The 15,507-nt window shown below is 49.3% G+C and overlaps 1 protein-coding gene across 3 annotated transcripts in view; it reads left to right on the top strand.

Annotated features, from left to right (window-relative positions):
• The window catches only part of RAB11FIP4 (RAB11 family interacting protein 4), a 219,313-nt gene that overhangs the window by 56,487 nt on the left and 147,319 nt on the right, over window positions 1-15,507 (top strand). The window contains exons 2-3 of one of the 3 annotated variants that reach the window (XM_081317969.1): window positions 740-902; window positions 1,417-1,504. The exons of 1 other annotated variant lie outside the window; for it this stretch is intronic. In XM_081317969.1, coding sequence (XP_081174095.1) covers window positions 876-902; window positions 1,417-1,504 — 115 coding nt within the window. In that variant the 5' untranslated portion in view covers window positions 740-875. The remainder of the gene's footprint in view (window positions 1-739; window positions 903-1,416; window positions 1,505-15,507) is intronic. One more of the 3 variants, XM_081317968.1, reaches the window with a different exon arrangement.

The raw sequence follows: 15,507 nt of genomic DNA, 5'->3' as shown, positions 1-15,507 counted from the left end.
GAAATGCACTGACCAGAATCAGGCTCTTAATATGTCATGTAAAAGCGGGGGGGGGGGGGGGGAATTCAGCACTGATTGTCTACTTCAGTGCTCACTGCAAATGCAAGAAATACATCTCACTTGTTCTGATGGCATCCTTTTAGAGTTAACGCATTAAAAGGCATTAACTTTTCTGAGATATTTTAAAATATTATGAGATATTTTTTAAAAACATATTTTTATTTAATTTTTATATCACATTTATTAGTGTGAAATGATGCTAATAGATCAGATACTGGCAGTCCTTGACTTTCAATAGTTCATTTAGGGACTGTTCGAAGTTATGATGGTACTGGAAAAAGTGAGTTATGTCCGTTTTTCACACTTACAACCATTGCAACCTCCCCGTGTTCATGTGAACCAAGTTCAGACGCTTGGGTAACTGACTCATATTTATGACGGTTGCAGTGTCCCAGGGTCATGTGATCACCTTTTGTGACTTTCTGACAAGCAAAGTCAATGGAGAAGCCAGATTCAGTTAACCACCGTGTTACTGACTTAAACACCTGCAGTGTTTCGTTTAACAATTGTGGCAAGGAAGGTTGTAAAAAGGGGCAAAACTCACTTAACAACTGTCTCACTTAGCAACAGAAATTTGGGGCTCAATTGTGCTTGTAAGTCAAGGACTACTTCTGTTTGGTATTGTAAACTAACATGGCTCTTTTCTTTCGATGTTTAAATAGCGTATCATTCTTTTCAGATGCTCAAAAGACCTGATCATGGCTACTGGGAGTTTAGCAGCAAATACATTTATCAACATTCTTCATCATCATCATCATCATCATCTCCAAAAGGGTTTTTTTTAAAAAATTTTTTGTCATAAAATAGATTTCAACATGATTGTCTGGAAAGATGGAGTAGAGGTAGATAAAGCTGATTTGTGCATTACTTTCCTCCTCCTGATTTAAATTTGTTACTTTGAGAGAGAAAAGCAAGTTCTGTATTTTCCACCTGTCCTCCTGGGAAAAGAGATGTGGCCCATGCTCTAACACAGGGGTGTCAAACTCAATTTCATTGAGGGCCGTATCAGCATTGCGGTTGCCCTCAAGGGGCCAGGTGGGTATGGCCAGGGTGGGCGTGGCCTACTGGGTGGGCGTGGCTAGAGTGCGTATGGCCTACTGGGTGGGCGTGGTCAGCTCTACATCGTTCGCATCAAGGGTGCCTATGGGGGCCTGGGCAGGAGTGGAACAGATCTGAGGGTCTCTGGCAGAAGCAGGGTCTCTGGGCCAGGGCCAAGGCAGAGGGGGCCATTCTCTCACTGTTTCCAGGATGGCTTCGCGGGCCACATAAAACCACTTTGCGGGCCAGATCCGGCCCCCGGGCCTTGTGTTTGACATGTCTGCTCTAACATATTTCTTTTTCTTTTTTTTTCCAAAGGTGGAAAAATTTGCCAAATACTTGGATCCAAATGATCTGGGCAAGATCAGCTTCAAAGATTTCTGTCATGGAGTGTTTGCCATCAAAGGTAGACATAATTTTTACAATTATTCTTTGAGAGTTTATGATTTATCAAGAACTGTGGTTGTGTTGAACATGAGAGTGACAAAAAGAATTATATTAAGAAATTCTGAAAAATAATATTCCACCACACAGTCCTTTCAGCAGTTCCAAAAAGGTTCCACACACTCATTTGCACTCTTCAGGTGGCCCTGAGCACACAGATAAGCCTCCAAGTGGCCTCAGCGATTCTCAGAAAGAGTGCTAACAACCAGATAACTGCAAGGAATAGAAATCCTTCTATTCCCCACCATTCGGTCAGAACCGAAGAAGCTTCTTGGATGAGAAGAGAAATGTTTTCAAAGAAAAAAACAAAGAAAGTCCAGCTGCCTTTTGGAAAAAGCACCTTTGGGAAAACCGGATGACGGAGAATCTCCATAGACGTGAAACTCAAGTATGGTTTCTTCCACTGGGAAAACAGATCTAGTTGTGCTATTACTGGTGTCAGGAAAGAAAGAAATGGTGAGATTCTTCAGGACAGTTAAAGATTAAGACATAAGCTGACCATCCCATTGTTCTTCAGTGTCTTCTTAATGCTTATCTCCTACCTATCCTGTTATGTAAGATGGTCTGAGAACAAAATCTGATGTGGTAAATTCCTTCATCCAGAGGGAGCCTGAATCTGGGTTTTCCTACTCACTGCCTAACAGCCCTTTGCTACATTGACTATTATTATTACTACAGGAGTTCAATCACCTGCTCTGTGCCTGGTGCCGAAAACAATCCGTTAGAAGAGTTTGCACAGCAAACACACAGAAATAAATCTATGTTGTGGCCCTTTCTCCTGTACCTAAAGAACAGGGGTGTCAAACTCAATTTCATTGAGGGCCGCATCAGCATTGCGGTTGCCCTCAGGGGGCCGGGTGGGCGTGGCCAGGGTGGGCGTGGCCTACTGGGTGGGCGTGGCTAGAGTGCGTATGGCCTACTGGGTGGGCGTGGCCAGCTCTACATCGTTTGCATCAAGGGTGCCTATGGGGGCCTGGGCAGGAGTGGGACAGATCTGAGGGTCTCTGGCAGAAGGAGAGTCTCTGGGCCAGGGCCAAGGCAGTGGGGGGCCGTTCCCTCACTGTTTCCAGGATGGCTTCACGGGCCGCATGAAACCACTTCGCGGGCCGCATCCGGCCCCCGGGCCTTGTGTTTGACATGTCTGCTAAAGAAGAATCTTTTCTGATCCCTGCAAAGTGATTTGGCATTTTAGTGGGACACAAATCAATGGAACCTGAAAGTCAGCATCCGGGGTTCAGAGTGAAACGTGGCACCCTTATTCACAGTTCTTGTTCTAAATGTTGTTGTTGTTACTGTATTTGTTTGGTTTGTTTTATTTTGCTGGGGATAGGAGCAGGGCTTTTTTTCTCATAGAACGCTCAGAACGGAGTTCCGGCACCTTTTTTGGATGGAACCTTGTAGGGTAGGCAAGGCGGGTTGTATGACATGTGTGAGTTCCGGCACCTTTTTCTTTTACAAAAAAAAAGCACCGGATAGGAGTAAGCGATACCCTCACAAGGGGCAGGAGACTGCTACACGTGAACTGGTCAGGGTTTTAGTACAGGAACTGGGACAAAAATTCTCTGCATCTGATGAATAAAGCTGATTTCTTTAAAAAAAAGATGCCTATGCCGAGAGATGAAAAAATAAATGAAAATTCTGCAGTAATTTTGTTTTTTTGGCATGGAATCAAATGCACATCAATATTGTATATACATCTGATATAACAGGGGTCTTCAAACATGGCCCTTTTATGACTTGTGGACTTCAGCTCCCAGAATTCCTCAGCCAGCAAGTTTGAAGACCCTCGTGATATAATGTTTGGTTCTGAAGACCCTGAAGGAGGGTTGGAGGTGAAATAACTAAGCCTACAACTTCATTGTTTTAACAAGCAACATTTTTCATGCTTACTGTTAAGGTAACTCCACACTGGAGTTATGTACACTGTGGCATAATTATTTTTCCTCTGTTTCATGCAGCTTTCATATCCTCTTTCCTGGCACTTGCTTTCTATGCATTCACAGGCAGTCCTCGACTCTCAACCATAACTGGGCTGAGAATTTCAGTTGCTAAGTGAGTTATCTCATGATCTGATTCTATGACCATTTTTCCATGGTCCTTGAATCACGTGGTTGTTAAGCGAATCACATGGTCGTTGAACCAATGTGGCTTCCTCAGTGAGTTCTGCTTATCAGAAGCCAGTTCAGAAGATCGCAAGTGGGACCGTGTGACTGCAAGACTCTGCAACTCACTGTAAATGGGAGCGGGTTGCCAAGCACCTGAGTTGTGATCACGTGACCAAAAGGGGTGGTGTGATCATTGTTACTTTGAGAATGGGTCACAAGTCACTTCTTCTGAGGCTGTTGTAATTTCGAGCCATCATGAAATGAACAGTTGTAAGCCAAGGACCCACCTGTAATTGGGATTTTAATTTTCTGATTTCTTTTCATATGCAGTTGTACTCTTGCTGTCATTTCACCCTTATTCACAGCTGTGTTTCTTTAGTGTTTCATTTTTTTCCCCAAAACCCAGGGCTGACCCAATCAGAAAATTGTCTTTGTCTCATGCTCACAACCTTTTAACTCTCGTGTGTATGTTTCACTGATTGACCCAGTACTTCCATCATAAACAATCAGACCACTCCTGCTTTTTGATTAATTCCCTTGCCATTCGTACATATAGACTTATTCCTAAGTTACTGTACATATTTGAAATAACCAACCTTTTCCTAAATAGATACTCAGCAATGTCTAAGCACCCCCTTCTGATTGATTCTTGGGCCTCAAAATGGCCGTGTCTTTTTCTATACTTGTATATCTTGCTCACACCAACGCATTCATTCATATCACAACTCCTCATCCCCACCTCTGGATTGCATTTGTTCAGAATGTTGCACATATTTCCTCCAAACTCCTCCTTGAATCTTCCTTTATCACTATGTAATGGGCTATAATAGGCAGCGAGGGGCACGATGGCTCAGCGGTTAAAGACTCTGAGCTTGTCAACTGGAAAGCTAGCGGTCTGGGTTCGAGACCCGAGCTCCATGTGATGAGGTGAGTGCCCGTTACTTGCCCACCTAGCAGTTAGAAACCATGCAAATGCGAGTAGATAAATAGGTACCACTTTGGTGGGAAAGTAACAGGTTTCCATGCACCTTTGGCATGTAGTCATGCTGGCCACATGACTATAAAAGAGTTTTCATACAGTGCTGGTTCCCTCAGCTAAGAAGCAGAGATGAGCACCACCCTGTAGAGTCATACACGACTGGACAGAGGAAACCTTTACCTTTACTTTCACCTAACAGGCAGCTAGTGCCAACCTACGAATTTCGACTTTCATATACACCCACAAGAATGTACATGGTAGCAATTCATACTTCATGGCATATATTTTAGCTGTTTTATTCATAATTCAACCTACATCTACACTTCTGCATAGGTATTCATCAACCCCATTTTGCAAGACCAGACTATCTTCATTCAAATTATATTCTTGCCTTTCATAAATGTACAATATATCTATTTTAATTAGTTCGTGTCTAAACCACTTGATTCTTTTACACTCCAAGTCAGAGTCTTCTGTACACTTTGGTCATCAGCAGAGAAGGTCCACAGATACTAAATTCCGTATTCCATCATGTCAGTTTACTAAAGAAAAGAGTAGACAAAGTTACTGGTAGTACCCAAGCCATATGCCACATTCCCTGATAATGAGTCAGGTTTGGCTCTTTTGGCCAGGATGCAACAAGGGCAACCATAGTCAGCTTAACCTCAAGGGGGATGGGCAATTAAAACATATGAAACACAAATAAATAAGTCAATAAATAACCCAGGGATGCTTATGTTATCTATTCTAAGGCTGTGCAATCTAGCAATAAAATTCCAAGCAAAGACATTGCTACATGTACCTAGCACAATAAAGAGATAATGCAGCCTCCTAACATACTCAGTCTCAGACTACTCTGAAGAATTTACCAAAGAGTAACTTATCTCCCAATTTCACTGTCACCCTGCCTTTGAGTTTCTTAGACAAATACAGTACAAAACAATAAAGTTTCCCCCTCTAGTGGCCAAGTTTATCTTCTCTCCTCCTATGAAGGGAAAGAACAGTTAAGATTTTTTAAATGATCAATTTGCTGACTGGGAAATGTAGTTTGCAAATGTTGGCCTCTCTTTCTCTTTCTCTTGAAACTCCCTCCCTATAATCTGAGACTCAGAAAGTCGAATGAATGAATGAATGTTCATTCCCCACAGCTTCTGATTCCTCAATTGGATAAACTTAATTTTATTTTAGTAGAGGTAGTCCTCAACTTACAATAGTTTGTTCAGTGACCATTCAAAGTTAAAACGGCAGTTAATGGACGCTTAAAGTGTCAAATTTAGCAGAAATGGCTAAGATTTCTGCTTATTTGAAGGATCATTCACAAGAAAGATACATTTTGGTCTGGAGAAGATGGATAGATTATATTCAGAATAAATATGGGACTAAAAAGTTCCATTTAGCCTATGAGTAAATTTTAGATTGTTATTATTATTAATAGTTTATTATAGTGGAATTTTTATTAGTTTTAATGATATGGTATTATTATTTTTTTAGTATTAGTATTATTTAATAACCTTGATATTGTATTGTTTAATAAATAGGATATTAATTTGTTTATGTTTTTATTATTATTATGTTTATTTTTAATTTGCTTGCATTTATGTGGGAGTTAAAGCGCATTATGAACTTGGTTATTTATTTAGTTGGTTAATGTTAGTTAGATTGTGATTATTATATTTGTAACCCTGTACTCAGCTCTGGGAAGTGGGGGAGGGAGTCGGGTGGGTTGGTTTTGGGGATTATATTGTAACTTTTATAAAACTTTTCAATAAAAAAAAACAGCACTGAAAAAAGTGAGTTATGACCAGTATTCACACCTAGGGCCTTGCAGCATCCCCATGATCATGTGATCAAACTTCAGATGCTTGGCAACTGGTTTATATTTATGACGGTCACAGTGTCCCGGGGTCACGTGATCCCCTTTTGCAACCTTCTGACAAGCAAAGTCGGTGAAGAAGCCAGGTTTGCTTAGTAGCCGTGTTACTAACTTAACAACTGTAGGGATTCACTTAACAACTGTGGAAAGAAAGGTTGTAAAATGGGGCAAAATTCACTTAACAACAGAACCATTGGGCTTAATTGTGGTCGTAAGCTGAGGTCTGCCTATATAAGTGAATGTCTTTCCTACCTACAGTTGTATAATCACATCTTCCAAGAAGATGTGATTATATAAGCAAGTCTAAGTGTGCAGTCTGGTGTGATCCTGGCAGGAAGCTGCAGGCAACCTTGCCTCTTTAGCGGCATACTGGGGTGGCAAACTTAGCTACCTCTCCTGTTGCATTTTATTTATATAATAATCATTTATTAACTGCTAATCATCTTGTGTCAAGAATTCAAGCGTGTATTTTATTTATGTTCCACCCCTTCCCTTGAAGAAGTTGGCATGTATGCCTTTCCTAAAACGAAACCTATTAGACACAGATGCAATAAGAGATATAGAAAAGGGACTTAGCGTAGTGGCGACTTAAGTCTTGCTCACGAAATGAGAGTGGCCGGTCATTTCATAACTTTGACAGAGAGCCAGTTCAAAGAGTGACAAGTGTTTCTTCAATGCAGATTTTAAATCCAGTAAATTGTAGACTTAGATTCTTCCGAAACATTTCTCAAAACCACAGGGGATTTGATGATTTAATAAAACGCAAATCGAGATATCAGTAGATGTTTCAACTGAACACATTGCCATTTTGGCAGTTTTTAACAGTCCAGTCTCTTCTTGCATTATTTATTTATTTATTTATTTATTTATTTATTTATTTATTTATTTATTTATTTATTTATTTATTTAAATTTATATACCGCCCTATTCCTGTAGGACTCAGGGCGGTTTACAGGGAAAATTAAAAGTTAAAATACATCACATACAATTAAAATTGATTAAAACTAAGATTAAATTAATCCCTGAACTTAACTAAAACCTCATTAATTAAATAATTAAAACCCATCAGTCTGGGCCAGACAGCTCAAAAAACCAAGTTTTCAAGTCCCTACGAAATGAGCAAAGGTCGGGGGTGGTCCTAAGCTCCGTGGGAAGCTGGTTCCAAAGGGCTGGCGCACCCACAGAGAACGCCCTTCCCCTGGGAATAACCCGCCGGCATTCCTTAACCGGCCTCCGAGTGGTCCTCAAGAGCAGCCCCATGTAGAGAGCGTTGCAGTAGTCTAGCTGGAAGGTCACAAGCGCATGGGTGACTGTGCGTAGGGCATCTTGGTCCAGATAGGGCCGCAACTGGCGCACCAGAAGAAGCTGGGCAAAAGCCCCCCTGGTCACGGCTCCTATATGATCTTCAAAATTGAGCCGTGAATCCAAGAGGATGCCCAAGTTGCGAGCCCTATTGACGGGGGGTAACACCTCACCCCCCATCATTAGTGGTGGAACAACCTGGTTTATTGGAGATGCTCGAAGCCTGTTTCTCCCCATCCAAACCCGGACCGCTTCCAGGCAACGGGACATCACGTCGAGTGCATCACTGGGTTGGTTTGGGGTGGAAAGAAAAAGTTGGGTATCATCAGTGTACCTCACCCCGAAACCACGAATGAGCTCACCCAGCGGTTTCATGTAGATGTTGAACAGGAGGGGAGAGAGGACCGACCCCTGAGGGACTCTACAAACGAGAGACCTCGGGGTGGACCTCTGCCCTCCCGTCAACACCGACTGCGAGCGGCCCAGGAGGTAGGAGGAGAACCACTGTAAAACGGTGCCTCCCACTCCCAACCCACTGAGACGCCGCAGTAGGATACCATGGTCGATGGTATCGAAAGCCGCTGAGAGATCTAAAAGGACTAGGACAGAGGAACATCCCCTGTCCCGAGCCCACCAAAGATAATTCACCAGTGCAACCAATGCCGTCTCCGTGCTGTACCCGGGCCTGAAACCCGATTGGTACGGGTCCAGATAATCAGTTTTCCTCCAGGAACAGAGGAAGCTGATGCGCCACCACACTCTCAACAACTTTTGCCAAAAAGCGAAGGTTGGAGACCGGACGATAGTTATTTAAAACAGCCGGGTCCAGGGCAGGCTTCTTGAGGAGGGGCCTCACCACTGCCTCCTTCAAGGCAGCGGGGAAGATACCCTCCTTCAAGGAAGCAGTTATTACTGCCTGGAACCAGCCTCGTGTCTCCTCCTGAGCCACATAGACCAGCCAGGAGGGGCACGGGTCCAGTAAACAAGTGGTGGAGCTCAGTCTCCTCATAATCCTGTCCATGTCATCGGGAGAAACAGGGTCGAACTCAGTCCAGATAACATGCTCAAGACCGCTTGATTCCTCCATGCCAGACTCTGCCCAGTCAGAGTCCAAAGCGGTCCGGATCTGAGCGATTTTGTCCACCAGATGATGACTAAACTCCTCAGCCCAACCCTGTAAGGGTTCCTCCCTCACCTCCCGATTAAGGAGAGAGCAAGTCACCCTAAACAGGGCGGCTGGGCGATTATCTGCTGACGCGATGAGGGCAGCGAAGTAATTAGACTTCGCCGTCCTCATCGCAGCGAGGTAAGACCTTGTAAAGGCTCTTAGTTGCAATCGGTCAGATTCAGACCGGGTGGACCTCCAACCGCTCTCTAGACCCCGTCTCCGATGCTTCATCTCCCGGAGCTCCACAGTAAACCATGGAGCCCAATGGGATCTGTGCCGAGTCTGGGGTCGCAAGGGTACAACACGGTCGAGTGCCTCGGTAGCCGCCCTTTCCCAGGCATCAACCAAGGCTACAACCAGGCTGTGACTGAGGGAGATAGGTAAGGACCCAAGCGCCATCTGGAACCGTTCTGAGTCCATTAGGCGCCTGGGACGGAACCATCTGGTCGGTTCCACAGCCTGGCAGCGGGGGGTGGCACAATGGAAGACCAGCCACAGGAGATAATGATCGGACCATGACAGGGGGACAACAGATGGCGAGCCCCCTCCCAAATCACACAACCATTGTCCAGATAGAAAAATCAGGTCAAGGGTGTGACCCGTCCCATGAGTCGGGCCCTGAATTACTTGGGTCAGGTCCATGGCTGTCATGGAAGCTATGAACTCCCAAGCTAACTCTGACGACTCTCCCAGGGAAGGCAGGTTGAAGTCGCCCAGAACTATAAGTCTGGGAAACTCCACCGTCAACCCTGAGAGGGTGTCAAGCAGCTCAGGCAGGGCCGTTGCCACACAGCTGGGCGCCAGGTATGTTAGCAACAGACCCAACTGAGCCTGAGGGCCACATCTCATGAGAAGGGACTCACTCCTGCCTATCTGGACAATGGTGGTCTCCCGCGGACATAAGGTCTCCCGTATAACCACCGCCACCCCACCGCCCCTGCCCTGAGCCCGAGACTGATGTAGCACACAAAAACCCGGAGGGCAAAGTTCAACCAGAGGGACACCGCCCTCTGGGCCCAACCAGGTCTCCGTAATGCATGCCAGAGCCACGTGTTCCTCCTCGATCAATTCCCGGACGAGGGGAGCCTTGTTCACCACGGATCTGGCATTGAAATACACCAGTCTGAGCTCAGGGTCCTGATCCCCCTCGCCCCCGGATACAAGGGTACTAACCGGAGGGTCGGAACACGCCACTGCTTGAAGACAGCGGGGGTGCGGTCCCGGATATTGATACAGCCCTCCATGTAACCGCCTGCTGCCATTCCCAATCGTCGTGGGGATTTTCAACCCCACCCCCATACCAATGGAACCAAAAGCCCACGCCCCCAACCCCATCTTACCGGGAACTATTGGAGGCCCAGACTGACAGCCGGTTGATAAAACCCTCCCCGATTCCCTCCCCTTCCTCCCTCCCATTCCCACCCCTCCCTAACCCTTTAAAACAACCGGCTAAAAAACATACAAGGGGCCTCTTAATGCATTTCCACCAGAGGCCCCTATTTAAGCCCAGCCACCTCTCAGGGTCCCAACAATTGGGCCCGTCCTTAAGGGAAGTAAGTGTTGTGACTCAGGGCCAGCCTGTGGGTCCGACAGCCGGGTCCGATGTATCGGAGGACTCAGATGAGGGGGAGGAGGGAGACGAACCGGCTGATGATGGTTTGGAGGCTTTGCAGAGTCCTCAGCCGGGGACCTCTTCTCAGCTGCGTGAGCCCGAGAGTGCGGAGGATGATGACCCACAGCTGGCCCTGTTCAAGGACGCCCGACGCAGGAGGCAGTCGAGCAGGAACAAACAAAGAAAGGTTATGGGACTCCTCGGGAGGAGGCACAGGGAGACCACGCCCTGAGCTCTCTATAAAAGGAGTGTTTGGGGAGGGGCTGGTTGCTGAAAGCAACTTTTCCGCTTGAGAAGACAAGCTCTAGTGTTTTTGTTAACTGCGTAATTAAATCTTGGCAGAAGCCTTTTAGCCTTGGACGCTCTCCAGTCTCTTCTTTTTGAATAGGGGTTTGCTAGAAGAGGGCTGGTTCAGAACAGTTTGCTTTCAGCCTCCCACCCCTTATTACTACGATGGAGCAGCTTCTTGCCGAGAATGCCCAGCTCACCCAGCAACTCACTTTGCTGGCAGCTCAGGTGGCACAACTGCAAGCTCAGGTACATGCTGCACCCCCACCCAGGAGGAAATGTCAGATAGCTATGCCGGATAAATTTGCTGGTAATCCAGAACTGTTTCCTGCCTTCCTGGGACAATGCCAGCTTTTTATCAGCGTGAGGGCGGCTGATTTCCCCACTGACCGAGATAAGGTGGGATTCGTGTTGAGCCTTCTGTCGGGAGATGCAGCTCGTTGGGGCACGCCTCTGTTGGCACAGCCTAGCCCTTTGTTGGATAACTTTGGGGGGTTTTGTGACCATATGCGCCTCATGTATGAGGACCCAATTAAGGCGCAGACTGCCACCCGACGCCTGAAAGCTTTGAGGCAGGGTCAGCGCCCCCTACAGGCCTACATCAGCGATTTCCGGCTGCTTAGCCAGGATTCCGCCTGGAATGAGGCTGCGCTCGTGGATGCCTTCCAGGATGGCTTGTCGGAGGAGATGTTGGATGAGCTGGCCCGCGTGGACATTCCCTCAGACCTGAATGGGCTGATCCATCTTTGTCTGCGGATCGATGCCCGGCTGCAGCAGCGAAAGAGTCGCCGTGCTACCCCACAGACCCCTGCCGCTCCTGTTGAGCGTGAGCCCCCAGTCCAGAGGGAGGAGCCAATGGAGCTGGGTGCCGCCAGGTCCCGTCTATCGGTGACGGAAATGGACAGACGACGATCGGGGGGGTTGTGTTTTTACTGTGGGGACCCTGGACATTTGGCTGCTTCTTGCCCGAAGAAGCGTCAGCGGGCGTCAGTGACCAAGCCTGCCCCGAGAAAGTCCCCTGCTTTGCTGTCAGGAAACGGCCCGAGCCCGATCTAGACGGTGTGAAAGATCGGGCGACCCACAACGACCACGCCGAGCGACGCCGTTCCGACGGTGCCTGTGAACCTCCACGGCATTTGATTTTGGAGGCACGTCTGATCCTTCCTGGCAAGCCAGAGGGGATTCCGGTCCATGCCTTAATTGACTCTGGGGCTACCACTAACTTTATGGACTCGGCCTTCGTGGCCAAATGGGCTGTTCCCCAGTGTCCAGTGGATCCGCCCATGCTTGTGGAGACCATCGATGGTCGAGTGCTCCTGTCCGGGCCTATTACGGCTGCCACGCAACCCGTGTGTATGGCCATCAGTACCCATGTGGAGGCCATCCAGTTCTACGTCACTTCGGATCTGCACTTCCCCGTGGTCTTGGGACTGGCGTGGCTCCGGGCGCATGATCCACAGATCTATTGGTCTCAGAACTTGGTCACCTTCCCAAGTTTGCAGTGCGTGGACCACACCCGCCATATCTGTGCCGGCCAGGTGGAGGGTTCCCCAGGGGTTTCCTTGCCTCCCGAACTGTCCGACTTTGCTGACGTGTTCAGCGAGTCAGAGGCGGACCAATTACCCCCGCACAGGCCCTACGACTGCTCCATTGACCTAGTCCCTGATGCGCCTCTCCCAGTGGGGCGTTTGTACTCCATGTCGGAGCCCGAGTTGGCTGCATTGCGGGACTTCCTGACAAAGAATTTGGCTCGCGGTTTCATCCGGCCCTCGTCCTCGCCAGTGTCTGCGCCCGTGCTTTTCATCAAAAAGAAGTCGGGCGAGTTACGGCTTTGCTGTGACTACCGGAAACTCAACGCCATCACGGTGCGTAACCGCTACCCGCTGCCCCTCATCCCCGAGCTCTTGGACCGACTCCGGGAGGCTAAGATCTTCACGAAACTGGACCTGCGTGGAGCTTACAACCTCGTCAGGGTTCGGCCGGGTGATGAGTGGAAGACGGCGTTTGGTACTCGCTATGGACATTTCGAGTACACGGTGATGCCGTTTGGCCTGACCAACGCCCCCGCTGTGTTTCAGCATTTTATGAACGATATCTTTCGGGATCTGTTGGACCAGTTTGTCGTGATTTACCTGGACGACATCCTGATTTACTCCCCGTCGCGTGAAGCGCATCATCAGCACCTCCGTCAGGTCCTGCAGCGCCTCCGGGAACATCGGCTGTTTGCCAAGTTGGAGAAGTGCCAGTTCTATCAGGTGACCATCGATTTCCTGGGTCACCGCATTTCTCCTGAGGGCATCGCCATGGAGCCGAGTAAAGTCGAGTCGTTGCAGAGTTGGCAACCCCCGCGTCGCGTGAAGGACGTTCAGCGACTCCTTGGATTTGCCAACTACTATCGGACATTCATCCCTGGCTTTGCTGCCTTGACAGCCCCCCTCACTCGGCTCCTGCAGAAGAAGACTCGGTTCCAGTGGAACGCCCCTGAACAACAGGCGTTCCAGGCTTTGAAGGACGCCTTCATGAAGGAGCCCATCTTGAAACATCCCGACCCGCAACGGCCATTTGTCGTGGAGGCGGACGCCTCCGACATTGCCATTGGGGCCGTGTTACTCCAGGCAATGACGCCCAGCGGTACCCTTTTCCCTTGCGCGTATCACTCTCGGAAATTGAACCCTTCGGAGCGCAACTATACCATCTGGGAGAAGGAGCTGCTGGCCATCAAGGCGGCGTTCGAGGCTTGGAGGCATCATCTGGAGGGGGCGCGGCATCAGATCGAGGTCCGGACAGACCACAAGAATCTGGAAAGCCTGCAGACCGCTCGGAATTTGAATCAACGCCAGATCCGGTGGTCCCTCTTCTTTGCGAGGTTTGACTTCCGGGTGCGGTACATACCAAGCGGGCACAACCAGAGAGCGGATGCTCTGTCCAGGAAGCCCGAGTACACCCGAGTGGAAGACAAGCTTCCGCCCAGGACAGTGATCCCCGTCGAGTCTTTTGCTGCGGTGCGGGAGCCGGTGGATATACGGGCTCGGATCCGGGAGGCGCAGCAGCAGGAGGCGTGGGTGGCTCAGCGGAAGGAAGAGGTGGGGCCAGATTCGCCTTGGTCAGTCGCGGATGGACTCCTGTATTATCGTGACCGGCTCTATGTTCCAGGAGGGCCACTCAGGGGACTCGTCCTCAGCCAATGTCATGATAACCCGGCTGCGGGGCATTTTGGCCTGTTCAAGACTCTGAACCTGGTCTCCCGTACTTTCTGGTGGCCCCGAGTCCGACACGATGTCCAGTCTTATGTCACCTCCTGCGTCCCATGCAGGCAGGCCAAGTCAGCGACAGGGGCCCCGCCTGGTTTACTGCAGCCTTTGCCAACGCCCAAGAGACCCTGGGGGGCTGTGTCCATGGACTTTCTGACGGATCTACCCCCATCCTCCGGCTTCACGACAGTGTTTGTGGTGGTGGACATGTTGACCAAGATGGCGCACTTCATCCCCTGTCGCGGCTTACCGTCAGCTCGCGCCACTAGTCGCATGTTCATCCAACAGGTGTTCCGGCTGCACGGCCTTCCCGATAGGGTCGTCTCCGATAGGGGGGCCCAGTTTACAGCCCGCTTCTGGCAGGAGTTGATGCGGGCGTTGGACATTAAGGTTTGCCTCTCGTCCGCGCATCATCCTCAGACCGACGGGGGTACCGAGAAGGTCATCGGCATCTTAGAGCAGTATCTGCGCTGCTATGTTAACCTGCAGCAGGACAATTGGGTGGACTATTTGGCCATAGCCGAGTTTGCCTTTAATAACTCGCAACACACCTCCACGCAGATGACACCGTTCTTGGCCAACGTGGGTTATCACCCCAGGTTTTTCCCCCTTTCTCCCGTGGACTCACCGGAGCCGGCAGCGAACGAATTCATGGCGGAGTTACAGGCGATCCATCGGTTGGTGCGACGGCAGCTGGAGAAGGCCAAGGCCGACTACAAGAGGTTCGCCGATCGGTCGAGAAGGGATACGCCTCCACTATCGGTGGGGGATCGGGTCTGGCTGTCCACCAGGAACCTACCATCCACTCGGCCGGCGAGGAAGCTGGACCACCGTTACCTTGGACCGTTCCCAGTCGAGGCCGTCATCAATCCGGTCGCCTATCGTTTAACTCTGCCACGTTCCCTGCGCGTGCACCCCGTCTTCCATCGGTCCTTGTTGGTCCCCGAACAACCGGCCTGTCCACTTCGCCAAGCGGAACCTCCCCCATCAGGAACTCGTGATGGAGGCAGCACCCCCGAGTACGAGGTCGCCAGCATCAGGGATTCCCGCTGGCTGAAAGGTCGCTTCCAGTACCTGATCGAGTGGAAAGGGTACGGGCCGGAGGACTTCACATGGGAAGACGCGACCGCCGTTCATGCCCCTGCGTTGGTGACTGCGTTTCACGAACAGTTCCCATCCCGACCGCATCCGGATCGGCAGACCCGGGGGAAGGGCCCTGCGGTGCGGGATAGTGTTGTGACTCAGGGCCAGCCTGTGGGTCCGACAGCCGGGTCCGATGTATCGGAGGACTCAGATGAGGGGGAGGAGGGAGACGAACCGGCTGATGATGGTTTGGAGGCTTTGCAGAGTCCTCAGCCGGGGACCTCTTCTCAGCTGCGTGAGCCCG

This window comes from Vipera berus (assembly GCF_964194415.1).
Source record: "Vipera berus genome assembly, chromosome: 2".
NCBI classification, from domain to species: domain Eukaryota; kingdom Metazoa; phylum Chordata; class Lepidosauria; order Squamata; family Viperidae; genus Vipera; species Vipera berus.
The sequence above is the reverse complement of the archived record's forward strand: the minus strand, read 5'-3'. Positions and strand labels throughout refer to the sequence as shown.